Source organism: Sceloporus undulatus, chromosome 4, assembly GCF_019175285.1.
Source record: "Sceloporus undulatus isolate JIND9_A2432 ecotype Alabama chromosome 4, SceUnd_v1.1, whole genome shotgun sequence".
In the NCBI taxonomy this organism is placed as follows: Eukaryota; Metazoa; Chordata; class Lepidosauria; order Squamata; family Phrynosomatidae; genus Sceloporus; species Sceloporus undulatus.
In genome coordinates, this window is record NC_056525.1 from 73310821 (window position 1) to 73337776 (window position 26956).

A 26956-nucleotide genomic window follows, 5' to 3' on the forward strand; every position below is an offset into this window, starting at 1 on the left:
TGAACTTAAAGAAAACTTCCAAAAGGCTCTTGTCTTGGCACTGTCTTTCTGAAGTTATTTTCCTAATACTTAATAATACTTCTAATAATAATAACAACAACAACAATAACAGTAGCGGCAGCAGGTCCTTCTTTCCTACAAGCCTAGCATATGTTTCTGTGAAGAAATAGTATGTGGTATACTCATTTCTAGACCTTTCTGTTTCAGAATACAGAATTTGCATAACTGAATGAGTCCCCCATGCCAGACTCTCAGTGGATAAAAAAACCTAGCATACCAAGAAGAAAGATTATCACCTATATTTCTCTTGGATAGGCTGCCATATACACTGTGTTTTATAATATGTGTGTGTGGGGGGGGAGACATTCAGACGTGTTCATGCAGGAAAGGCTGTCCTACATTATGTTTCTGATTGTGTAGTTCATCCCTGATTGTAAAGATAGATGTAGTACATGATGTGGATCTTGTGCATTTAAATAAGGAGAGTATGGAGTTGTTGCTAAGCTATAAGCTAGGATAGGATCAAATTCAGGCAACATTTGAATACTGTAAATTAATGCCTCCAGTTTTTATTATTTATGTGTGATCAGCTGTTTCTGATTTCCCGATGCTGGCTTAAAACTGAGTTTCATGAAGCTTAGATTATCAGGAAAAACTGGTACTTTCACGTTATGACATTAATAATTTAGGAAAGAATCTTTATCAACCATGTATATGGTTCAGTGTGGTGTAGTGGTTTGAGTGTTTGACTGCTACTCTGGAAACCAGGTTTCGATTCCCAGCTCAGCTATGAAACCCACTGGGTGACCTTGGGTAAGTCACATGCTCTCAGCCTTAGATGAAGGCAATGGCAAATTGCTCTGAATAAATTTTGCCAAAAAACCCCCATGACAGTTTCGCCTTAGAGTCACTATAGGCCGGCCTCTTGTCCTGGAAAAGCTTTAGTAAATTCCTTCACAGGCAGGAAGGCAGTTTTGTCTAAGGAGCTGTATTGTAGTTATTTGAAGGAAATGGTGCTGGACTACAACATTCCCAAGCCAATCTGGATAAATCTCTGAGGTAAGTAGAAGGAACTAGAAAAGAGCCTGCTACAACTGTTTTACTCATAGACTTTGCTTGTGGCTTGTTAAAGTCCACACAGTCTAATATGTCCCTCTGTATGCCAGGACTTAACATTTCGCTTATTAGTAAATTCCTGCATTTTATAGCCCTGTAGTTCTGTAATTCTGAGTGCATCCCAAATTCTGCAGCTTTCTAGGAGGGCGGCTGTCGTAGCTGTCTTTTGCTTTCTGCTGCTGAGGTGAGTTGAACATTGGGCCTTCCCCTGCTGTTGAGACAGCCAGGCTAACGGAGCCTACCTAACGGATTATCAGCGCCCTGTGAGTAATAGACTCCTCATTTAGTTTTAATACATTTTGCATAGAGAGCAATCAACCTTCATCAGTCTTAAAGATGAATTGGCTTAGCCAGCTAAATTTTAAAGATATTAGTCCAAGAGCAGCCGCATAAATCATAACATTTTCTTAATGACGGTAAAATTAAAATATACTCTTGCTTGAAAAAGCCAATGGAGCTTTCATGTTCACAGGCCACGTCCTCCCCCAAAATTAAAGGGAAGCTTAATTGATATTCTCAAAAGCTGAGAAAATGCAAACAGTCCTGCTTCTTCTGGGTTGGTCTCGTATTTCTTCTGCGGTCTATTGGTAGATCTAAATTTTTCCAGACTGCTTTTGCCTTTTCCGACCCTTTAAGCGAAAAAGAAGGTAATAATGTTGTGTGTTTCCAAACTCTTGGGCCAATTCTCAGTTCCTTCCTACTCCAGTGGCTAGCTAGACAAAGCAAATGTCTCCTTCAGCTGACATTGACAGAGCTCCAGTTGGCCTAGGAAGATGATCCTATTGCCTTTTGCTAATTTACACTGTTTTTTTCCCAAACAGTCTACCATACCGAATATGCCTGGAGCTCTCACACATGGAGAATAAACTAAATCATTGTCCTATAATTAGGAGAACACTAACAAACCATTCTGTTCTGTTTTATGGAATAAGATAACTGATGTGCTTTATGTTCTGAACAGAAGCTTCCAGATTTTCTTCAGTCTCATCCTTGACTAGAAAGAGAGTATCCCGTGTAGTTGGTTGGGCAGGCAGATACATGCTTGGTCTACCAAGGTTCTGTTCCATGGTGAGGAACCTGAAAACTTCAAGATGTCAGACTTGTCTTTTGGCAGTTCCTTACCCATCACTATGACCATTAGAAATGCTACTTGGAATTGATGAGAGCTGAAATCCAACAACATATGCAGGATCATTTTCTACATTGAATTCAGGATTGTGTTTCTGGTTAATGACAGACTAGGCATAGGGAAAAGCCATCATCAGCTCTTATTCAGAGAGATAGTATTCAGAGACATAGCCATGCCAGTCTGGAATATAAGCATGCAAAGGGATCTTGTAGCACCTCTGAAAGCGAGGGAAAGAATTTGTAACTTAGGCTTTTGTAGATTTTTTTCTACTTCCTTGGATGCCTAGTGTTCTAGATTGGGAGGTTCTGGTTAACTATTGTAAACAGGTAATCACTACAGATGTCTTATCTTCCCTGATGTCTTTCAAATGCCTGATATAACTGACAGTGAAGAGTAGCACAGAGAGTGAGACTTGATTGGAAAAACACCTGTTGGAAAGTGGAGTTGATGGCAACCAGACACTGTGGTCCTGAAGCCAGCTGCCAGCAGGAGAGGCTTTTTGCTGCTCCTTTTCAGGCCGGCTTTGGACTGTGTTAGACGGTCCCAGAGCAGCTTCTAGCCACTTTGGGGGTGTGTATTGTTTGAACGCCATGCCTCCAAAGTGCCTGGAAGGAGCTTTATTTGGCCTGTCTATTTTGGGCCAAAGTGGTTGGTTTGTTTGCTTAGGGCCACCTCATGAAATTATAGCACACATTTGAATGAGGGACTTCTTGATTTGTAGTTCATTCTTTTAGACCCTAGATGGGTAGTTTTGGTGGGTTTGGGGGCCAATTTCCTGCCCCAAAACATTCTGAGTGCTCATAGGTTGTTAAAAATTCTCCACCACTAAAACAGTTTGCTTCTAATTTTTAAAATCTTGGTTGTGTGTTTATGAGTATGTGTCTGTCTGTCTGTCTGTCTGTCTGTCTGTCTGTCTGTCTGTTTGTCTGTCCTTGGGTGGTCACATGTGGCCTTAGGGCCATACTGTGCCCACCTCTGCACTAAACAGTGAACCCTTGCTACAACCAAGAGAACTGCAGAATGAAATGACTTCTGGATCTAAAAATGGGAATGGGAAAGGAATGGAATGTCTTGGGCATTACAAGACAAGGCTCTATAAGAAGAGGTGAATGAAACTGAAATAGTGTTTTCATATAAAGAAATGATGTTCTTTTCATCAGAGTACCTATCTGGGTCCAAATTTAGTAGTTAAGAATAACATAAAATTAAAATTAATCATTGATACTTTATTGGCCAACCGAAATGCAAGTATACTTGTTGCAAGCTTTCGAAGTTCTATGGGCAAGATGTTATAAACCAAACAGGAGGAAAAAAACAACAATTGGAGATGTTAGATGCCTGCATGTTGTTTCAGTCCTTAGTAAAGATGGTATGTTGGGGAGGATATCTTTTTCAGGCAGGCTCGTCCTCCTCCTCCTAGCCATACAGCAATAGGGAGATTTTCAAAGTCCAGGAAATTTAAAGTCAATTTGTAACTGAACAGAGACCCCTCTTAAAACTAAGTTCTCATGTTTTATTGTTGATTGGCAAAATTGGACGTGTTGAGGATGAGAGATTATCCTTGTCTGTTGCAGATCAGGAAAGCTCTATTTCTTTTCTGAAGTTACAGCTAAAAAATGGTAGAGAATGGAGGTAATTGCTCTTAATTGCCAAGTGCAATGCAGAACTGTAATGCAAGGTTTGGAGAAGGTGAAATGTTACTACTTTCTTAAATAAGTTGAAATGTACATACTTAAAACCATTTCTACTCACTCTGTATTTTGATAGCCAATAAAAATGTTTCCTTTTCAGTGTTGCAGCTGATCTCTTCAGGTGTTCAAAAATCTGAGCTACTGTAGTCCATATTGCATGAGCAGAACCAGCTCCTTCTGCAGATGTGGCAAATAGAAGGGAATGGATTATACTGTATGATGGCCCAGTTGTCCGCAAACCTCTGTCATATGTTGGCAGTCAAAAATAGAGCCTTTGCATTATGTTCCAGTAGTATATCTGTCAATAGGAAGAGCCACTTACATGAGATAATCCTGTGAATTGGTCATCTCAATCTACTCTACAGTATACCATTGAACACAGGTTAAAAGCAGCTTCCTGCTGTCAGAGATTTTAAGTGGAACAGGCTGGGGGAGAGGGTGATACCTATTTTGAACCGAAGAACAAAATGTTGAAGTTGTAATGAGAAACTTGTTCCCTGTGCTACCTCCTGGAGGGGATCACAGGGATCTTGGAGGCAGCTTTTATAATATACTGTTGTTGTTTTTTGTTAGCTCAGGTGGAATGTTTGAAACTTGCTTGACCATCCCCCCCTCCGTGTACCCAGGGACCTGTTTCACATATTAAATTTGGCCTCATGTTTCTGTGTCCTTGGGCTTTCCCCCTTTCACTGTTGGTTTGGGCTGCTCCAGCCCATCAGATTGTAGTGAAGGGGTCCTGCTAACTATGATCTCATACCCAGCTTGGGATCTCTGCTCTGCCTGATACTTTCCTGCTCTCTATGCCCCCTTCGGCTTCAGCGTGGCTGTGTGTTCACATTTCTGCCAATTGAGTAAGTGTGTGTGCTCTTTGTGTCTCTTTGCATCTTTTGTTAGAAAACTGGCTCTGTAAATGAATCCCACAGCTCTGGGCTCGGCAGGTAAAGGGAGAAGGAAGTCTGTTAGTGCACGAGTCTAATCAGGCTGGCAAGAGCAAGTAAAGTAGGGCAGCAACGCACATTAGCTGCTGTGTAATTGAGCTCTTTGATGGGCAAGGCACTGCGGGAGAGAGTTCGAAACGGAGCAGAACTTTTGTTGTTAATTCAGTTGCACATGGAAGCTGTAAAGCTGTGCATCTCCGCATCTTGGCACCAGGAGAACTGTAAAGCCCTTGCAACTGGGCTTTTCAGTCCCTGCCCTTGGCCCTAGTCTACAAACTTTCAGGCCTTCTCTCTGCCTCCCTCTCCCAGCACTTGATTTCCTTTTTCTCTCTTTCTTTCTTTGCCGTGCTTTTTTCCCCATGCACTATAAAAAGCAAAGCTCCTTTGCCGTTTGAACTAGGCGGCTGTGAGTGAGGGCTAGCTCAGAGCTGTGTGGCTGTTACCTTTGTATTCCAGATGAAACTGCCGAGCTCCGTGGGACAGAAGAAGATTAAAGCCTTGGAGCAGATGCTGATGGAACTTGGAGTAGGTGAGTAAAGAGGGCAGGTAGAGAGAGAGAGTGAGACCCATGGAGCAAAGCCTTTGTAGTCTAGAGGGGCTATTTTTTCCCCTAGTAATATACCTAGTTCTCTGAATAAGAGTATGTGAATGGGTTTGAAAAATAATATGTGTTTTGTTAATATAGATATAGATATGGCAGGGGGAACCAGAAGATGATACTTAGGATTTTTTGTTTAATACTTCCCAGTAGAAAAGTACAGTATTTGAACAGAGTCTTTGTCTCTTTCTGCCTTGTTTGGTTTTTTTTAAACCCTGAGGAGCAAGAGCCTAGCATTAAGGAGGCAAATCTCTTCGTGGAGGGAGAAGTACTTTGAAGTGGGTTAGTGGCTATTGTCTGGGAGACTGACTAGCTGTTTGACATCCTTGTTGTTACTCTTTTGGATGGATCCTACACAGCCAGTTGGGGGATATATTTGGCATGTTAATCTCTTCAAAATAATAGTGGTTCCTTGTTGGCAAAGAGGGTTAAATCCAACCACCACCACCCTGCCTAGCTCAGCTACAATCCTCTGGCTGACCCAATGAGAGCAAGGATTCTTGAGTATAGCCAGCAAGTAAGGCTGTGAAATGAATGTGGGGTTGTGTAATGAATACTTTTCCTTGAAAATGGTTCAACATCTAGAATCCTCACCTACATATCTTGAAATGGCTGCGAGGGTGTGGCAGGGAATCCAGTGCAGGTTAATTCTTCATACTTCTTATATCTGGGGCAGAAGAATTAACATAATCAACTCTTTAGTTCTACTACTGCATTCAGCTTGCAATGAAAAAGGATTCCTAGAAAACAATGCCTAGAACAAGCTGTGGATCTGTTTTGCTTACCTTTTCCCTCTTTCTTATCTTCTTCAGACTTGAACCCAATGCCAACAGAGGAGATTGTGCAGATGTTTAATGAGTTACGCAGTGATCTAGTGCTACTCTATGAGCTCAAGCAAGCCTTTGCGAACTGTGAATATGAGCTGCAGATGTTGCGCCACCGCTATGAGGCACTGGCCAAGGCGGGTAGCAGTGGACCTAGCACAGATGGTGGCGTACATGCTGATGGACAGTCAAGCTTGTGCACTGAAGAGGGCAAGGGTGATGGCAAGGAACAGATTATTGACGTGGTGGGGGCCCCCCTCACACCCAATTCGGTGAGTAGGAATTGGAGTTGGAGATCTCCATACATGTTAGTGAGGTATTTCCCACATCTCTGCCAATGTTTACATACTTACCAGATGAGTACTTCTCCCTTAGGCGATGCACATGAAATTACATTGGATATCTAGATCTCCTAGTTGTGATATCCCTGCAACTCATGATACTTTAGGTTCCCAGTGTGTGCTTATACTCCCAAGAAGTGGTTGGTTTTTAATAGAGTGACGGGTCCATGGCATAAGACAAAAGAAGATGGTAGGTTCAGATTAACATAGATAGAGACATAGGGATGGACTGAAGAGGAAACTTTTGCAGGACATTCTACTTCGCATCTCTTATCTGTCCTTTTCCTTCAAACGTGAGCATGTACATTCTCCATTCTTACCAACTCTCTTCACTGTTTAAGGACTGGGATTTGCTCCTCATCTTTTACCTTTTCATTACATTGTAAAGTTAAATGTTTTTAAGATACAAACTTCATTCCAATGGAGTTGTGAGACTAATCCAGTGTATTCAATGTGGCTGTGATCAGATTATTGGTCAACTGGCCAACAGAGTCTTTTGGCTCATTGCATAACAGCTGTCCAATACATTGGTATAGCAGCATGTCATGATTTTTAAAAACTTGCTCAGTTGTTGTTTGGTACTCAAGAAACTATTAGTTCTGGAAATGAACTAAAATTGGTGTAACTGTGTATTCTTTGGAGTGAACTAGAGGCCTTTCCTATGGGGTGGGTTAGATCATGTTGTTGAACCCCAGTGTACAGCCTCTCTGGAGAAAGATGAAATCTCACTCATGTCTTAGATTTCAAGAAGCCTAATCATCATCAACCTTTTTTAAAGCCAGTTCAGAAGCATTTCCCCCATGTTCATTCTGCACTGATACGTCCATTTCCAAAATGTCATACTCCCATGCATTCTCATTGCTGATCTGGGACAGCTTCAAGCTTGGGATAGGAACAAAGATAATAAAGGCAGCACTAAGAGGGTTAACGTGATCTGGGCTCTGACATATTTGAAAGAAATATAATCAAGTTAATTCACTGCAAGGCAAATTTGGTACCTAAAGGCCCCCCTGTTAAATACAGCTCTGACCTTTACCGGCTGGTTACACAAAGACGACACAATTAGATTAGCCCAAGACAAAAGGTCAAGCGCATTCACACTGTGACCACTTTATGCTGTCTTTGGAGGGGAAAGAAATTCCACCCAGCAGGAGGGGAGCAACTTAGGGAGGTTCACCGGTGCTGTCAAAATGAAGGGGAGGGCCATAAGGGGGTGCTGTGGAGGAGAGCAATAGTACTGCCAATTAGCGTAATAAGCATTGTTTTGTTTTATACTTGGGTGAGTGTGTCAGTTGCTGTCCTTTCACCAGTTTGGGTAGTATAGCATTGAATATCCATTTTACTACCTTGACAGTCTCTTGCATCTCTCTGGGTCTTTGTACCTCTTGAGCACTGTGTGAGAGTCAAGAGCAGGTGCGGTCACTGACTTTTCCCATAAAGTTTGCTACAAAAGTGCAGATAAAGCAGAATAGATGGCCAAGTCTCTTACTTGGTCATAGAGTTGAATCCAGCTTGTCTTTTCATCCAGTAAAAGAGAGAACATAAGCTTCCTATGGTGTGGAGTATGTCTCTCTCTGCCTTTTCAGGGAGTTGGTTTTGCTGTTATGGGATGAAAACTGTATCAGCTCCATGATCAAGGCACCCAGGGTATTCTTCCCACTACTTGAATGTCTGAGTGAACAAGAAGACATTGGCTCAAACAACATCCCACTGAGAGGCCATTTCTGTCACTCTCAAGCATGGGAGCCAGTACTTCTGGATCCTAGAATATTGGGCTGGAATGCAAGAAATCTGGGTTCAAATTCACGTTTGGCTGTTAGCCACATTTCTCAGACTTAAACACTACACGTAGTTGCTAAGCTAAAATGTAATTCTAAGATTCTTGGCAGAAAATTGAAATAAAAATGTAACAAACACATAAAGGCAGCCAGTGGCCTGTATAGTGTGTTTACTATACACACTATTGCCTTGAGTCCCTATATTGGGAGAAAGGCGGGATATAAAAAAAATAGTAATAATAATAATGTACTTTATCACTCTCTTATGGATAAATTGCAAGAGCACAGAACTTTTGCATGCAGTATCACTCAGCATCGACAGCCATTGCTTGCATTTCCACACAGGCTTGAAGTATGCTGCACATCTCCAAATGCCCAGGGACAGGAGGGAAGTATGTACTGTAGATCTCTAGCATTTATCTCATGTATGTGTGAGGACATAATTGTGACTTTTTTTTAATATTCTCTGTGGATTTGATTTTTTTCCAGATGTGTTAGCTTGCTTGCCTGACAGTATTTCCTTCCCAGTACAGAATTGGAAATCTAACATTTCCTGTCCACTATCCTTGCATAGCAACAAATCCACACACCACATGCTGTGTCTACCTAAATAATGTACACTGAAGCTGCTTTTTTGGATTACAGCTTTCTGAATTCTCCAGATAGCTGTGGGATTTGGGGAATTGTAGTTCCAAAAAAAAAGAAAGGGGGGGGGGGGGTGTTCCAAGCATATTTGAAGTAGCCATTTTGTGAAACAGTGATGTGGACCTAACATCCAGTATTGAAACTTTGAAAGTTAATGCCTGAAAACTATTCAGATAATGGAAGCAATTTCTGAGGTAGAAAGGGCAAGTGGGCACCAGGCATTGTGTGTAATACTGCAAGAATGGTAGTTACCTTTCAAACATGCATTTAATAACACCATCTGTCCTTCAGTGCCACATTGCTCTCTCACCACAGCCAGGAAAAATGTAGCATTGAACACCCACTTCCTTCTAACAAAAACATCACCTTTATGCTTGCAGCCTTTCTCCACCTCAGCCCAGTGCACCCTGGTTTTGTTAATCCACTCTAGGATCTTCATAAATTGTGTCCATTGCTGGCGACCCACAGTGAAGGTAACCTTCTCCCCCCACCCCAGAACATGCTCTGCTGACCCAGGAGGGACGCTACTCCGGGCCTTTGGGGGGTGAAAGGTGAGTTTAACTTGGAGCAAATTAGTTCCAAGCAGAAGTGCAGCCAGTTACTCCAGATTAGAGCCTTTGATTTGCGCGACTCAGACTCCACTCGCCCATCCATAATGAGTTGACTCTCCTCAGAATTCCTCACATCAGCGCACTTTGTTCCTGGGCTCACAAGTCAGCCCATTAATGGGGAAAGGAAAGGACCTTGCCTCTAAGAAGTCTTAGGTTCAGAGTCAGAATCATTTGACTTTTAAGCTGCCTTTATCTGAACTCCTGCCGGCTCCTTGTTTTCTGAGCCTGCTTGAAAGTGAGAAGTTACATTGTTAACATCAAACATCCTTCCTTCCAGATAGAGTTAGAAAGCTTGGCTTGCTCGTGCGTATATATAAATGTGTATCTGTGCCCAGGATATGAGAGGGGGAGAAAGTGTGTGTGTGTGTATGTGTGTAGTAAAAATTCTCATTTTAAAATAATTCCTTTCCATTAACAGAGAACTAGGTTCCCAGGCTCTTGTAAATTATAATATAGAACATTTTTTCTAACCAGACACTTACTGCTTTTGCCCACAGCGATGGGCAAAGCCAAGCTAGGGAATGTGATTGATATGAATTTGTGACATATTTGAAAGATGGCTCTTTTGCCATATAAAGATTATCAAACATGTGCACTCATCCCCATTAATTCAGCAGCCTCGCTGGGAAGCTCTTGAGCCCCCCACTCCTTTGTTTCCAGGTTGGGCTGTCTGTTTAAAATGTACCTTTTGATTCTCATTTTTCTCCTGATGCTAGACTTTGTTTTTCAGAAAGTGCCTGCTAACGAAGTAGTGCAGATTCCCTGCTAAGCAAAGGCTGCTTTGCTGAATTTATCAGTGTCCCAACTATTCTAGACAAGCATTCTCAAACACACAGGATAGGCACATCCCCGAGGCATGTGAGGGCTTCATTACTAATATATAGGTGCTCAAACATTTATACCTCAAATGTTTAATAAATATGTACAAAGGAAGATAGTAGAAGAGCACCTGTATCCCAGGAGGGATCATTTGAATTCCTTTGTGCTCGCTGTGAGCCCAAGAGGTTCTTTAAGATTGAGGTGGTAAAGGGCAGCCCTCCAAAGGTTGTTAGACTGCAATTGCCAGCATTCCTTGTCATTGGCTATAGTCTGCTGGGAATTGCAGTCCCAACATCTGAAGAGGCATACTTTGCACTTGTTTTAAATAATGTCTTTCACTCCTTAGTAGGTCTTAGGTTCTTCTGTGATCTCTGATAATTTCTGGGGATTTCAATCTGTTTTCATTTTCCTCATATTACTATTTATTATTAACCTTTATTTATAAAGCGCTGTAAATTTACACAGCGCTGTACATACAGTCTTTTAGTCAGATGGTTCCCTGCCCTCAGGCTTATCTCTTCTAGTTGGCCTGTTGGCTTCCTGTGAGGCAACATTGTCTATATTATTTTTTACCACAGATGTAGATAGCTTTTAGGTTCTTTCCAAGAAAGTTGGGATGAGTTCTATGTATCTTTGGAAGTACCGTCTTACTGAGGAGCCATCTTTTACAGCCCCCTTCTTGGTGTGACATACCCATAGTATCGGTCGTCTCCATTGCTTCCTTAATAGGTCAGTTGCAAAAAATACATGCTCTGGAGAAGTTCACTTTGTAGTCAGCCATGTGATTTGGCTATCAGAATTTTTCTCCTCTCTTCTACCCTTAGTTGTATCAGATCAGTTTGAAAGTCTAGATCAGTGGTTCCCAAATGTTTTCAGGTTACCACACCCTTTCCTCTTGGATAACAACTCTAGTGCCCCCCAATGCTTTTTTTTTTTAAATACCAACTCTACTGTTTGTGCAACAGCCAGCTGGCCAGTGGCATCTCCCTCAGCTATTCCCAGCTTGCCACTGCTTCCTTTGCCTACTTAGCTTTCCATGTGCAGCAGCAGCCCACTACCCCCTCTTGACCATGCCAGCCTTACAGCAAAAAGAAAGGCCAGCTACCCGGCTGCTCAGTTGCTACTCCCAGAGTGACTGGGTGTAAAGGGAGCAGCAGCGGAACACCTCACCTGTGCTGGCCTTGTGGCAAAGGGTGGTGTAGGTGAAAGGCTTCTCGATCACTGCTCTGCCAGCTGCTCAGTTGCTGCAAAGGCTGGTGTGGCCGAGAGGCTGCTTGGTCGCTGCTCCATTTGCACCTGGTCACTTTGGAAGCAGCAGCTGAGCAGCTGGCTGGACAGTGACTGAGAAGCCTCTCACCTGTGTTGGTCTTGCAGCAAAAGAAGGCAAGGAAGAACTCTCAATCCTTCTTTGCTGGGGGCGGTGGAGGACTCAGCTGGCTTCTTCCCACTTTCTCCTCAGCAAGGAAGGACTTTTAGTCCAAAAGTGGTGAGAGGTGAAGGACTATTTCCAAGAATTAACTCAGACCCTCCTTCCCTTCCTTCTCCAGAGATATGGGGAAACTTCAAGTCCCCACTACCACCAAACAATATTTCTTCTGTTACCTTTTTTCTCAAAATTTCACTTTTGTTTTTGCTTTTGGCAACAGAGAAAACGCAGGGAATCTGCTTCAAGTTCCTCATCTGTCAAAAAAGTGAAGAAGCCATGAGCAACCAGAGATCCCAGCTCCTAGATGTTGCAGAATCAGGACACTGACTGTAGGTTCAAGAGGGCATCTATTACCCAGTACTGTGGTAATGATCTGGAAGATTCTTTTAATGCTATTGTCCTCTTCTGCTTGAGGTAAAAAGGACTGGATAAGCTTGCATAACAAATTCTTATTTGTTGATGATATTGTTATTGTCTTTTCTATGCCTGATTTTTTTTGTAAATTTGTAAATATAGAATCTGTTACCTCTTGTTCTGTAATCTGAATTGAATCTGGTGTGTGTGTGAAGAAGATCAACATCAGTATGATGCTGGCAGATGCTTCTTTGTCCCAGTTGCTCCTTGAACTGGGAATGTGCAGAAGCTGGATGTTCAGTCAGTCAGACCATCAGGGTAGGAATTGTCTTTTGTATATCTGAAGAATGTACGTAGAAGGCGTAAAACTTGTTCAGTTTCCTGGTATGATGCTGCACATGAATAATTAAGTAACTGTAGTATTGATGCTTATCTAATAACAGTGCAGAAGACTTGGATTCAATGGCCCAAATCTTGTTAGATCTATCTTAAGGCCATTGAATCAAAGGGATTTACATAGTTTGACTTACCATTCAGTAAATTCAGTGGGTCTACTCTAGCTGAGACTGCCAAGAAGATTCAGGCCACAGTTAAGATATAATCAGAGTACCAGAAAGAAATAAGAGTGACATGAACAAATATACATATATTAAAAAACATATACAGCTCCTGCTCTTTGTAACTCTCAAGATTTTCCATGTACTTGGGTTACACCAAAGAAAATTTAGTCACTAGTTGAACTTACTTGTTTCTGGCATTATAGAATGTCCTATGAGATATCCATAAAGCTGAAGGAATCTTGGTTTATTGATCTGTGTGCATTCAATACAAATTATACTGCTGCTCTGAAGAGGAAAATGTTCCAGTTGATATACATATTGTAGTTGGCACTGTATTTTTTAAAAAGTGTCACTTCTCAGTTGAGGCATTTTCTCAGTTCTGTCACTAGCCAAAGTATTCTATACTGCTGTGCTTGTGGGTATATGTACTTTTACATAGCGTAATGGTTTTTGTGTTGATCTTCAAAGTAGTTCTTCAGTTCGCGATGCTATCTGTGCTAAATCCCCTTGTAGTCCAAACTAGAATACACCCACTGGCCTTTACATAAATATTGATTCACAGTTCCCATCAATTCAGTGGGTCTACTGAACTAAGCTAGAACTAAGAATAGAATTCAAGCCTGTATGTTTACTTGGAAATAGGCCTCCCTGTGTTCTAGGATTGCAACTTATTTGTGTTTGCCTATCACATGCCATAGGCAGGACAGTATCATTTGTTCTATGTAGAGATATCCTATGGGAGGATAGTTGTATTGCTTAGTGTCAAATGAAGCACTTAGCTGAATACAGGTTGGCTTTTCATGAACTACACACTGCTTTAGCTTATAAAGACTGAATTATCTGTGTAGGGTCGGACATCCAAGTCAATATAACTAGAACTATGCAGTCAGTGGCAAAAATACACATTAAAAAAAAATCACTGTATTTGGTACTGAATTTAGCAACTTGAAACAATTTTCAAGCCATTCTGGCTACAGAGGGCAATATGAAAGTGTATGATTAAACTATGGTGAGATCCCCAATGTCAGAGGGCGATGAAGCTGTGAATTTTTACTGCTTTGCTTAACTACTTATCCCTCACTTTTATTAACAGAATTCAGAGGGATCTTGTAGCACCTTTGAGATTAACTGAAAGAAAGAAGTTGGCAGCATGAGCTTTCATAGACTTGAGCCTTCTTCCTCAGATGCATCTGAAGAAATAGGCTCAAGTCTATGAAAGCTCATGCTGCCATCTCAAAGGTGCTGCAAGATCCCTTTCCTGGCGTTTTTGAATTTTACTAAAAGAATAAATGATGTGAAATGAGTGACTATATCAATATTTTCATATTTACAGAACACAGATTTCCAGGTTTTTGGCATAATTGTGTTTTCAGTGCAGAGAACATGATCCTGGATCAAACCTTTGCGTTCAGCGGAAAGAGGCCGGTTGTGTTTGTGTTTGCAGGCATTTGGCAGTGTCTGGTATTCTCCAGAATGGCGGTAGTTCCTAGGTGTGTGAGCAGCCCAGCCTTGGCATCATGAGACAAATATATGTGATAGATCTGAAGATTTTGACCTCAAAATGATTCCAGTTGGCTGGCCTTTTAGCACTAGGATTAACTTGCCACAAATTACCAGAAAGTCCCCTTTCCCCCTCCTTTTCTCAAATAGTCATCTTCCATCAGATACCTTTCAGAAGGGGCCTATGACACTCCTGGTCTGCAGCTGTCAGGCCTAACTCACGCTCTACCCTCCACTTCCCCTTTCAAGTGCAACTTCAAATCGATAGTGCATGACAACGCCCTTTGATTTACATTCTTGCTGGCAGAAAGAAAGGTCAAAGGCCAAGTTCTTAGTTTTCATAGAAAACTAATTAGAGGACTCCATCGACACTGAATCAATAAAACTGATCAGGTGATTACACAGAGGGAGCCATTAAAATCCCTGTGACCTTTGATCTCAAGTCCCTAACCTAAGATGGGAGAGGCTCAGTTATATTCACTAGTGTCTAGGAGGGCAAAATCCACAAGTGAGGATGGGTGGGGTGATGAACACAAACTTTGCTGATTCTGCTGCCTGGCTTGAGCAGACATGCTGCTTATCTTGTAAGTGTTCCTACCTGCCTTCCCTCCTGCCTGAATTAGAGTGTAGATGGAAAGAACTGTATTGCCAGAGATGTACCAGAGTGGAGCGGGTCCAAAGTGGGGTGGACCAAATGTTTTGTACTGCTCCAATGAAACAAAGAAGAACAGAGTGCAACAATGATGCCAGCAGTGATTGACTTTTGGATTTACTTAGGCTGCTAAGCAATCAACTCAGGATGTTCTCCAAGGAGCTTCTACTGCCTTCTGTCTCCCATTTATCATTGTTCTCTAAATCCTATGAGGTGGTTCATATTGGTGCATAAGCTATCGTGGGTCAAGTAGCACTAAACAAACATTTGGCAATTATTAGTTGGCCTTCAAGTTTGACTACTGTAAAATGGATAATTTTTTTAACACGTAGCTCTAGGCTTAGTTCTGCAATACATGATATATGCTCATAGTGAATATAAAAGGAGGATGTGTCTCTCTACCTATAAATACTAATGAGAACGTATTTGTATAATACGTTATCCTATCTAACCTCCACTTCTGATCACTGGTGTTATACCTGTTATAGTGAAGGTTCACATTTCCAAAGTGCTCACCTATGCTCCTGTGGACGGCACATACTATATATTTCATGTGTGAATAAGTTTGGGAGAAAAGGTATAAATATTTGGCAATCTCATGCCCTTCAATTTTAAACAGAGCATATTTAGTACTGATTTATCAGCATGGTTTTATCCACTCTACCCCTGTCCACTTCCATTATTTTACAGCATTTGCCTTTTCTGAAGAGTATAAGGTCCTGTCCAAAGTGAGGATGGGAGTGAAAGCTACAGTTAGAAATGCATGAATGAGTTTCTCACAGACATTTTAAAAGTGACCATTGGCCAGAAAAGAGGTGAGCTGAAGATCCCAGAAAGCCAAAGTATTTGAAAATAGAGGACAAGCCAGTGCAGAAGTTGCTCATTTTTGTGGTCATCTAATGAAATGGAAAAAGAGGGCACCCATGCATCTTGTAGGAGATTCCTGGCACCGTCACGCCCTCTCCCTTTCAGCACACAATGAGTCAAATTCCTTTCCCCCAAACTTTATTCATGTGGCACATTTACAGCAAGGATGGGAGTAACGAGCCGATGAGAAGGTCAGGATGGGTTCAGCTGGAACATCCACACACCATGCATTATTTACTGGGAAGGCCCAGTGCCTGTATCAGCTCACAGCCTGACTGCTGCATGGGCAGAGCCTTCTTGGTGTGGCTCCAAGTAGGTGGCAGCTGGCACCAATCCACCTGGGTATCTATTCAGCAAAGGCTAAAAGTAGGGCAGAAGGTTTCTGAAAACCAGCAAAATGAGGAGGGAGAGCCATTCTTTATTCTCCTCCCTCCTACACTGTTCCAGAACACTGGGAATCAGCTGGGAAGATTGGGCCACATCTCTCAAGTAACAAACTGGTTGCAGCCATGGTCATTTTTAGTAATGGGGAACAAGCAGAGCTATCAGTCAATTTACAGGTCCTGGAAGTTTATTGAGACTGGGGACACCCCCTGCCACCACTGGGCTAGCAGTAATGGGCATGTCCACTGCCCGCAATGGACTGCATGCTACATGGGGGCAGGGGAGCCATGCACAAACACAGATGGATGCACAGTAAGGTCTCCCGTGCTCTTGAGGAGGCATGAGCAGGGGACCACAGTGCAGGAGGTGCTGGACATGGTCTTGAGCATCAACCAGGATGCTCCAGCCTATGATAGCCCCTGCTGAACGAAGGCCCAAGGAGACAGGTGGCTTTTGGTGGGCGGGGAATACAGGCACTTTACCTTGAACAGAAAGAGCTAAGCTTTCTTAGTCACATACAGGAAGAATCAGAGGGTTAGTGTTTATTTAAAACAGATGGGGCAAAGGGAGAGAGGCTGAAGAAAGGGGGCGGGCTGTCTGAATGCTGCTCAGTCAATATTTAGCTGACACGCAGGAGACACAGAAACAGATTCACACTGGGAAAGGGGGGCTTGACTGCAGCTGTTGAGATATTGTACCCAAAATAATAAGGGCAAGAGCCCAAACATGGCGCCACGGTCTTGCTACAGGCGCAAATGTGAGCAGAAAGATTGAGAGAGAAAAAGAGAAAGACGCCAATGGAAATCAGAAGCCAACAAAAGGGAAAACAATCTACGTCTCTAACCATGTGGAGCAAGCACCCTAGTGGGCTGCAGGCTGGGCCAGGCTGGGCAGGCAGCCGGCCGGCCCCAGAGAGGGAGTCACGTCAGGCCTACACAGAGATTCCAGTTCCATATATACAGCCTCTACTGGCAGAACAGCAAAACTGACGGAATCATGGGGTTACTCGTTCCTCTGTCCTCTTTCTGTCGTTTGAAAGCTCCAGCCCATCACGCCCATGTAGCAGGAGCCGGCCGCATGCAGCCCTGTCCGGCCGGCCCTGGAGATCAAAAGGGCTTGGAGGTCTGCTTGAAGATGAACCCTCTGTGGGCCAAAGTCTTCATGATGTTGGCAATGTTCTTGCAGTCATCTGTTGGGCAGAGAAAAAAGAGAACAAACATATTCAATTTCATTTTCCAGTAAGAAATTAATAGAAAAGAGGGTAACACACACATACCCATATCTGTACAACAATCTAGAGATGCGCTAGATACCTCACAGCTATGTGTATGTATGCACACAAAGGTCTCTAAGATGCATGCTGACCCTGGAAAGACCATGGCTGAGTGCTCCATCAGCAAAGGCAGAACAGGGATGCATTATCTGTCCTGCACTCTGAGTCACCACCAAAGAGTTTAGCAACCAATGCCAGAACTATCAGAACCAGAGGTTTTCACAACAACAACAACTGAAATCTGGGTGGATGAAAGCGTTGGTATAGATTTGTCCCAATTACACCTGGCTCCCTATTTGCTTCTATACCTTTAGTGCTGGTAAAGCCACACTTTGCCTTCCTCTGGATGGAGACATGTCCTCTGTCCATAGATGATGACAGATCTTAAAATAATTACACTTGGTTCCCTGTTGGCTTCTATGTTCAAACTTTAAAAACGTAAATATTTTGGGGTCTAAATATCTAAAGGAATGCCTCACTTCCTATCTTGCCCACATAGAGCTCTTCCAAAGAAGATATCTGTATAGTCAATCGGGAAAAGCACTGTGCATCTAACAGACTATGGTCTTTTCTTTGTGATGGTGCTCCGACTTTAGAATGGCCTTCTGAAATAGGCTGGCAGGAATCCTGTTGAGATTTTACACTCTTGGTGATATGATAGAACATGAGGGTGTAAGTGAATCGGAAATCCACTTTCTGGATTTAAAAGTAAAAAAAAAAAAAAAAAAAAAAAAGGGGGGGGGGGATCACCTCACAACCTTCCTATGTAGAAAACCTACAGATGCCAACATTATTTAAAACTTGGCAGCTCACATTTCAGGTCAGTTAGATGCAACCTCTCCCATGGGCAGTTTTTAGATTGAAATGGAACTGTTCCTCAGTTGCACTCTCACCTTCAATCATATCAGCAACAGTTTGCAGGGTTTCATTAAAACAAACAAACAAACAAACAAACAAAACCACTGGCATATAATTCAACACATACCATTTTGTTCAGAAAAGCCTTGGATTTCATTTAAAAGCACCCAAAACATCAAAGATAGTTTAGTTGAACAAGCATCCATGAACACTGGTAGATGCAGCCAAGGCATCTATTGCAGGTATTTCTCTTAAATGACTTAATTTACAAACTGCATTAACAAATCAAGTACACTTTTGCCCACTTTACCACTTGCAATAGTTTTGTAATCTATGGTATAGTGTCTAAAGATATAGGTTGGGAAGACAAGACCTCAAATAACATATGGGAGAACACCTTTCAAATGTAAGAAACAAAAAGGTTTGGTAGATGAAATGCCATCATCCTGCACCAGACCTCCCCCTTTTCTCCTCCCTTTCCTGACCATTTGCTGAAATAAAAATTTAAAAAACAACTTGAGCCTCGTTCACTTGTTTCTTTTCTGTCCAACAAATGGAATAAGATTTTCAGCTCCAGAAATTTGTGGGGAAAGTTAGATTTTATGTTAGTATATAGATTTCATATTGGTAGGTATTATCTAGAAAGTCAGATTTCATGTTGGTAGGTGTAGGCTTCAAGCAGTACCCAAAAACTAAAATGTATTGAGATTTTATTTATTTTAATTTTATTTATATGCCACCTTGTTCCCAAATTGAACCCAAGGCAAGCTCACACAAGATGCTTAAAAACAACAATAAAGCAGTACAATTTTACAATGCAATTAAAATACTGCATTAATATAAACAAGTCAAAAATATAAAATCTTTTAAAATACTAAGATAAAAAAATAAGAGCACTGAAAAACTACAAAGCAAACACCCCAGTTAGAAGCTTCCCTGGATGCAATGATATATTAAAACCTACTGGGAGCAGCCACAGAAAAGGATCTCTCTCTCTAAGCACTGCTGTGATGGCAGAAGAAGAGAGAAAGCCTTCCCCTTAAAGATCTTAAGGTTCTGGCAGGTTTTTATGGGGAGAACCTGCCAGGAATTATTTTATAATTAATGTGTTGTTCTTTTTTATTTTAAAAATTACATTTATATTTTTACAGTATTTGCTTTCATATTTCATGTGGCCTCTGAAGGAGGCCACTGAAATACATACATAGGCCAAAAAGTGTTGGACATTTTCAAAAATAAAAACAACCATCCACTGAATGCTTTGAGAGGTATCTCCCTTTTCTCCTGTCAGTAGGAATCACAGCCACAGTTGGCACTCGCTGGCTGCAATCCAACATCCCCTTATTAGCCTAGTCCAAATATCTGCATGCACACTTACGCTAGACTGAGACATATACCCTCTACCCAGCTTATCAAAAAGCCACTGAAGCCACACAGCTTTTGTGGCAATCAGGCAGGATTGCACAAGTCTCTTGCTATGTTCCCCAAGCCAGATGTGAAACGAGGGCAGCAGTGCTAAGGACAATGACCACACTACAGTCAGCCCTCCATATTCACGGATTCAACCATCTGTGGCTTGAAATCAATCCAAAAATATATACATTCCAAGAAGCAAACTTTGATTTTGTTATTTTATATAAGGGATGGCATTTTACTATAATGGGACTTGAGCATCCACTGATTTTGATATCCACAGAGTTCCTGGAACCAAACCCCAGCTGATACCAAGAGCCCACTGTATGCTGTTATAGTGCTATTAGTCCACTAATTGCTGTGGCTGCCTCCTGTGGAATCCTGGGATTTGCTGTTTAGGAAGGGGGCATTTAGCATTCTCAGCCAGAGAGCTCTTAGGACCCACTAAACTACAAACCCCAGAATTCCACAGGAGGTAGCCATAGTAGTTAAAGTGGGATAATGACACTATAACAATGTAGTTAAGGCTCCTGAAGGACCCTGGCAGATCTCAGTGTTGATGCCACCATTTTGTGTCTGGCTATGGGGACATACCCAGATGCTCCTGCACAGCCTGCTTGCTTGCCACAAAGCATGGGATGGCTATGTGGGACAGTATAAGGGGCTTTTTAATAAGTGGGGAGGGAGTGGCTTTGAGGCGCTGTGGAGGGGGAAGGCAATGCCAACTCCTGCAATTCTCCAAAAAGGACATTTGCACACATAAGGGAAGCTTTTGCATCTGAATGTCCTCAGCAGGACTGTGTATTCTTTTTGGCATCAAATTAAAAATGCTTCCTGTTTGGACAATCATTCTGGTAAGAATTTGGCTTCTATTTTAAATTGATTGTAAATCTGTTTTTATTTGCTGGCTTGAAGGGCTGGAATCCTGCTGGGGAAAAATAGTTGCACTTTATCAAAGGCTGTGCACGTGTAGTCCTTAATGCAGCCAGTTGTCCACAAACATACACAAACAGCCCTCTCTCTCCCTTGCAACTGGGCAGAGGGGAAGCTATTTGAGTCTTGGGCAATGGGTGACCTCAAGGCCTTAGTGCCACTATGTGATTGGTTGTGGATCCAGTGTAACTACACTGGCATATATTTATGCTTTACTAAAAGATCGATCACAGATTAGCAAAGGCATATAGTGCAAAAGAGTCTGGAGTAACAAACACTTGAGGCGAAGCACAAAAATCAGTGTGTATAGAGCCACTGTCTATTCTCCTCTATGGGTCTGAAACATGGGTCACCTATCGCCAACACCTACGACTCCTTGAACGCTTTCATCAGCGCTGTTTATGCACAATTCTAAATATACACTGGACTGACTATGTGACAAATGTTGCTGTCCTTGAGCAAGCAGGGATCACCAGCATTGAGGCCATGCTATTGAGGACGCAGCTGCACTGGGCAGAACATATTTCTAGGATGAAGGACCATCGCCTCCCAAAAATAGTTAATTTATTGTGAACTTGCCACGGGTCAGCGTAAGAGGGGCGCTCCAAAGAAGAGATACAAGGACTCCTGAAACAACATCTAGGCTTAGCCAAATTGATCACCAACATGGTCTGCCCTGGTCTCGCATCGGGAAGCATGGAAACGCACTATCCACGTGCTGCAGCTTTTTTCGAAAGCTCCCGCCGAACAAGTCTCGAAGAGAAACGACAACACAGAAAGAACCGCAACCCGGAAACATCACCCAAAGAGACTTTCCGCTGTGCTTTCTGCAACTGGACCTGTTTGTCCCGGATTGGCCTTTTTAGTCACCAACACACTTGTACAAAGCGGGGATGAGTCCTTCCTGATCTTCATTCGTGAAGCAAAGCCAGAGAGAGAGGAGAGAGAGGAGAGAGAGAGACTAAAAATTTATTGAGTATTGGCCCAGGCCTCTAACTTTGGCTACATAATCCATTATTACTATAGATGTATTCACACTACTCTAAGTATGCCTGGTGGTTGAAATAAATATGTTTCAGCAAAGGAATCAATGCTGCTACTCAGCCCTCATCAAAAACCACCAAACAGACATCCTCAACTAACTATCTTTATTTTGTGGCTTGGTTTATAGCTGAGGATATCACAAGGTGGAAGCCTTGAGGTCAAGAAGCTAGGCGGATTATATGCCACCCACCCATCTCTGGTTAAGATATATTTCAGTAGTGAGTAGGGAAGATTGTCTGACAAAGTCCTAGTAAGACCTCAAGGATTATTCCATAACACATACAGCTATCCTTGACTACAACCAAAGAAAAGTCCAATATGCAATTACTGTGAACTCTGAAATATGGGAAAACTCTTAAATATGGATGTAATCTGTTAGGGATTTGTACCAATGCAACATGGGGCACTGCAGTACACAATACAGTGCAGTACATAGTCTTCATCATCAACAAAATGATGCTGGGAGTCCCAAATTTTGCTTTATAATTAGTGACATTTCTTCTGTGTTTGCACCAATACTCCTTGATTTAGCATGCTCCACCATGGTTGTGGAACACTCTACTCTTTAGGAGTTTGTGAGAATTATTTAACATTGTTGGGAAGAGGGAATTCCATTCAGTATAAGGACTAAATTATATGCCTCTTTTCAGTAAGCCTGCAGTTAAGTCTTAACTGTTAAGGCATGGAACTGGCCATGAGCTGGGCTGTGTATTTGTCTCTGATATGGCAAGTCTGGGTTGTTTTGAGGCTTGCTCCAGGCCCTGCAGCAATGACAGTATCTCATTGATGGGAGTGAGGCTATCCTACAACAGAAGGATGCTTCTTTTTTCTCCTTCCCCATACATTCCTTTTCTTTCTGGTTAGAGAGGTACACAAATATCTGAAAATGGAAGGTGATAATTTACTGACAAAATTTCCAATTAAAATACCCTCCACTTGGGTGGCCGTCTTTCCATTGTGGCACTCAATGTTCCTGCCATTCCCCCACCCCCACCCTCGTTCTCCAACTCTGATTAAAATCAGCGTTCAGGAGGTGGGAACTTTTGAGCACATAACATTATGAAGAGGCAGCGGCAGGGATACTGGGACAGAGGAGGAAGTGGAAGCATCAATTTGTGAGGGAATGATGATGGTACTGTGGCAAGGAAAAGTCATGTCCTCAACAATTGCTCATTGGTACTGGCTGGCTGGGACCAGGTGATGGTGATTATTATTGTATGTGCTTTCAAGTCAACTTCCACTTATGGTGACTGAGCGGAGTCAGAGGAGGGTTGCCACTGCATTCCCCTGATGTTGAGAAACAGTGACTCACCGAAGGATATCTCGTGGGTTTCCATGGCTGAACAGTAATTTGAATCCTGGTCTCCTGAAGTCCTAGTCCAACACTCTAAGAACTACACCATGCTGGCTATGGAACCAGATTATCTTGGGTGTGTATTTCACTGAAACCTTTATAGCCCACCTTTCTGTTGGAGACCCTCACATTAGCTCACAATGCACCATTTTAAAACAGTTAATCTGAAAATAATAGTAACAAATAGCTTTGGGAAAGGTGATCAGGAACAGCAGATAAAACTATTTCAGCCTAAAAGCCTTTTTTTAAAGCCACATTTAGCTGCTTGTCAGAAGGTGAGCAGTAAAATAACCTCATGGGCTTCCTTTTTTGGGGGGGGGGGGGTAGGAATCCACTATCTGGGTGCCTTAGGTCCCTGTCCCCACTAGCCATATTTCAGAATACTAGGTAAGGAGAGTCACCGGCATTCTTTCTGACACACAGAACTTGTGAACAGGTTTGTATGGAAGAAGACATTCCTTAAGATATATTAAGACCATACTATAGGTAGGTATGGAGGAATTTCAGCCTAAATATTGTAAAGGCATCATATCCCATCTGATTTTGGATGCTAAGCAGGGTCATCTCTGGTTAATGTTAAATAGCAGTGGTTGTAGATATTTCAGAGGAAGGCAATGGCCTTCCAGCATATTCCCTGCCAAAGAAAACCCTATGAAATTCAGAGGGGGTTCACCATACTTCAACAGGTGAGTTGAAGGCATAGACTCACAGACACATATATACATGGAGGAATTTTACCTCCTCCCCAGCAACAATAGCCTATGGTAGCTTGTTGTTGTTATGGTGAACATTCAAATTGTTTCCAAATTGTTTCCAAAGGCTTATGACAACCCTATCATGGACCACATCCAACCTGTGAGTTAGGAGGTACTCAACCCCAATTTAGGGACTTAAAAGTTTGATATTAGCACTTTACACTTTACAGGTGTAAACTGGGAGCCAATTTGTAGCTGGAAGAGTTCTTAGGTGAAGCAACACTGCAAGTACTGTGTACTATGGAGGCAGCACCTCCTGGCTCCCTGTAACATTTACCCAGTGAATACTAAGATGTTTTCACACGGGAAATGCTTGCTCTGGAGTTACCAGATAGAATGACCCTAAGAAGCACTTTCATGGCAAGAAATCTGTCTGTCTGTTTGGGCCTTGAAGTTAATTGGCCACAGTTTAAGGCTTCTCTTTTCAACACAGTAAAAGCTCCCAATGCTTGGTTAAAATGCCCAAGAGTTCCAGTGAATTTGAATGTACTTTAAGTCTAATCTCTTCACTATTTTTTTAAGCAGAACCACTGGCTACGGGTACTGCCTAAGAGGCAGTTTGGGGAGCTGGGGCTGATCATCTAAACAAGGCCTCATCCACCAGCCACTAAAGTCTCCAGGCAGCCAAATTCCAACAGGCTTATTTGGTCTTTGAAATGGAATGGCTTCTCTTTAAGTCACTGATCAAATGCTCAGCTCTTCTCGGTGCCAAATAGTCTCCCAGCACAGATGCCTGCTGTGCATAGCTTCCCTCTCAAGTGTGCTCCTGCACATATTTCCCCTGCAGTGCAGGGCACACTCACAGCCAAGCCAGTCAGATTGGATTTGGTTCCCTTACATTTGACCCCCCCCCCCAACTGATTGCTCCTGTACACTATCCCCCCCCCCCCCAGCCACCTTAGGGCTGACAGGCAATAGGTCATTTGACTCTCCACCCTTGAAGCCAATTATAGCCCACATCCCAATTAGCCACTACTAAATCAGACAAGAAGGTAAGGCAGGAGAGCCCTTGCTGAGAATGAACAGCAACTGTAGAAAGAGAGAATGCTGAAGGAGAGGGAGAGGTGGAAACCAGCACTTGAGGTGACAAGGAGATCTGGTGGCCCCTGATGGGAACACTGCTTTAAACCACTGGTTTTCAACAAATAAGTCAGAATTCACAAGTGGGCCATAGCCCTAGTTCAGGTTCGTCAATGTTGGCCAGCAGCATTTTCTTTCCTAAAGAGGACGCTTCCCCTTCTCACACGAGAAATGAGTGTTTCTGATGTTCCTCCTATTGCCCCTTTATAACAAAGCTGTAACTCACTTGTCTCCCCTACCCCTATCCCATGTGCCAGGGATCTCATTCTGGTACATGTGAGTTTTGGGTAGGCTCCAGCTCTTGACAAGTGGAAAACCACTGCTTCACACTATGTTTGCATTACTGTACACTTATTATTGGTTCAGTTCAAGTGTTACAACCGGTACGTCTTCACTACAGGAACAAAACATCATAAGACAATCATGGTTTCATATAATTGCCAAGTAAAATGGTGCCATGTCTAATCTTGGAATTAGTCTTAAGGTGCTCAGCAAAATGCCCAGTCATCACACAGCAAAGCACAGACACTACTGGATAAATATGCTCTTTCAACAGCACTAATCTTTCTAAGTGTAAAGGGGAGAACCTGTGCACCCATCTGACTAAGCCCAGTGTGGAACGAAGGAGTCAAGTCAGGACTAAGGTTATGGGTATTATTCTTCCAAAATAATTTTTATTCTGTACTCAGAACAATTTATATTTTAAATGTCTTTTGTTAAAAATGTTAAGTTTATGTAATTTACACAAATGAAAAACTGCAAACTGAAAGAATGTGTAATTCTTTAGGCAAAACCAGTCCTGGAAAAAGAGGAGGATACAAAATAAATAAATAAATAAATAAATAAAACTAGCAAAACAAAGGTTTGGTGAAACAGAGTTATGCATGAAGGAGAAAGACATCCCCTCAACCCCTGAATATCTGAAGTATAAAATAAAGTGCCTTGGTCATTCTAATACCCTGGCATTAGAAGACATTGCTTCTATTTCTCTTTCTTACAAAATCTAACAAAGAACTAGAAACAAAATTAAGCTTTGATACTTTAAACACTTGAAAAACTTCTGGTGAGGACTTTTATTACAGATTATTTAGTAGCACCTGTAAAGATAAATGGGGGGGGGGGGAATTAAGACAGAGGGAAGGAGCAGATAGTGCATATGCCATTCCCTTCCCAACTAACAGGGAAGCAGGGGCTGGTGGGCTCATGTTATTTACCTGAGACTAAACGCAAGCAGAGTTTGCTAAAATAGAAGCAAAGCTTAAATTGATTCCTGGTGTCTATATTTCATGTTGAAAATTGGCTTGTAAATCCATGTTTTGATCTATGGTGGCCGTCTCCTTAAGAAAAAGCAAGAGTAAATGTGTAATTTCTCCCTTGACAGCACACGGTGGCGAGGCGATCCTTCTTCCCGCTCCCCTCCGACTCGGGACAGCTCCGCTGCCTCCCATCAGCACTCTTTCTTCCTCGCCCCACGCCTTGATGTCTCCATTTCATTAGTGTGCGCCCATTCATCACGCTGTTACCGTAAGGGTGACTTTGCCCACTTGCATGTGGCAGGCAGGCCCTGGATGACATGAGGTGGTGCTGCCACTCTGGCAGGGGAGAGAAGCCGAACACACGCACCCCCTCGCTAGTAAATGGATGTTGTGGCAGAGGGACAGCTGCATCATTACTGATGTGTAAATGATAAAGCAGTGCTTCCACATCCATCTCTTAACTGTAAATCCAGGGAGTGCTTTATAATCAAGCGGCAGCGATAATAATGTGAAATTAGGTCTCTCTATCAAAGGGGGGAGGCCTTTTAATCACGGCTTAAAGGGTGCAAGCGCTGTTTATCATAATTGAACTGTATCCGGGCTAATTGTGGCCATATTTCACTGTCTAGGAGACAGGCACACCGACTGAGGAATGAATGCCAGAGGCCGAATGGAGCAGGAAGCTGTGGCTGGCCAAGCACTCTTGGCCCCCAAATGCAGGTGTTTCACTATTTGGAGAGGATATCAACAGATACAC

At 42.5% G+C, this 26956-nt stretch overlaps 2 protein-coding genes across 6 annotated transcripts in view; one reads left to right on the forward strand and one right to left on the reverse strand.

Moving 5' to 3' along the window:
• DMAP1 (DNA methyltransferase 1 associated protein 1) overlaps positions 1-13857 on the forward strand; it is a 46962-nt gene extending 33105 nt beyond the window's left edge. For 4 of the 5 annotated variants that reach the window (XM_042465314.1, XM_042465317.1, XM_042465315.1 and 1 more), the window contains 4 exons: positions 5331-5403; positions 6285-6568; positions 9441-9611; positions 12137-13857. In XM_042465314.1, coding sequence (XP_042321248.1) covers positions 5331-5403; positions 6285-6568; positions 9441-9608 — 525 coding nt within the window. In that variant the 3' untranslated portion in view covers positions 9609-9611; positions 12137-13857. The remainder of the gene's footprint in view (positions 1-5330; positions 5404-6284; positions 6569-9440; positions 9612-12136) is intronic. The other variant, XM_042465318.1, reaches the window with a different exon arrangement.
• Positions 13858-15970: 2113 nt separating this feature from the next.
• ERI3 (ERI1 exoribonuclease family member 3) overlaps positions 15971-26956 on the reverse strand; it is a 279690-nt gene continuing 268704 nt past the window's right edge. Inside the window, 1 exon segment of the mRNA XM_042465319.1 lies at positions 15971-17422. Coding sequence (XP_042321253.1) covers positions 17340-17422 — 83 coding nt within the window. The 3' untranslated portion in view covers positions 15971-17339.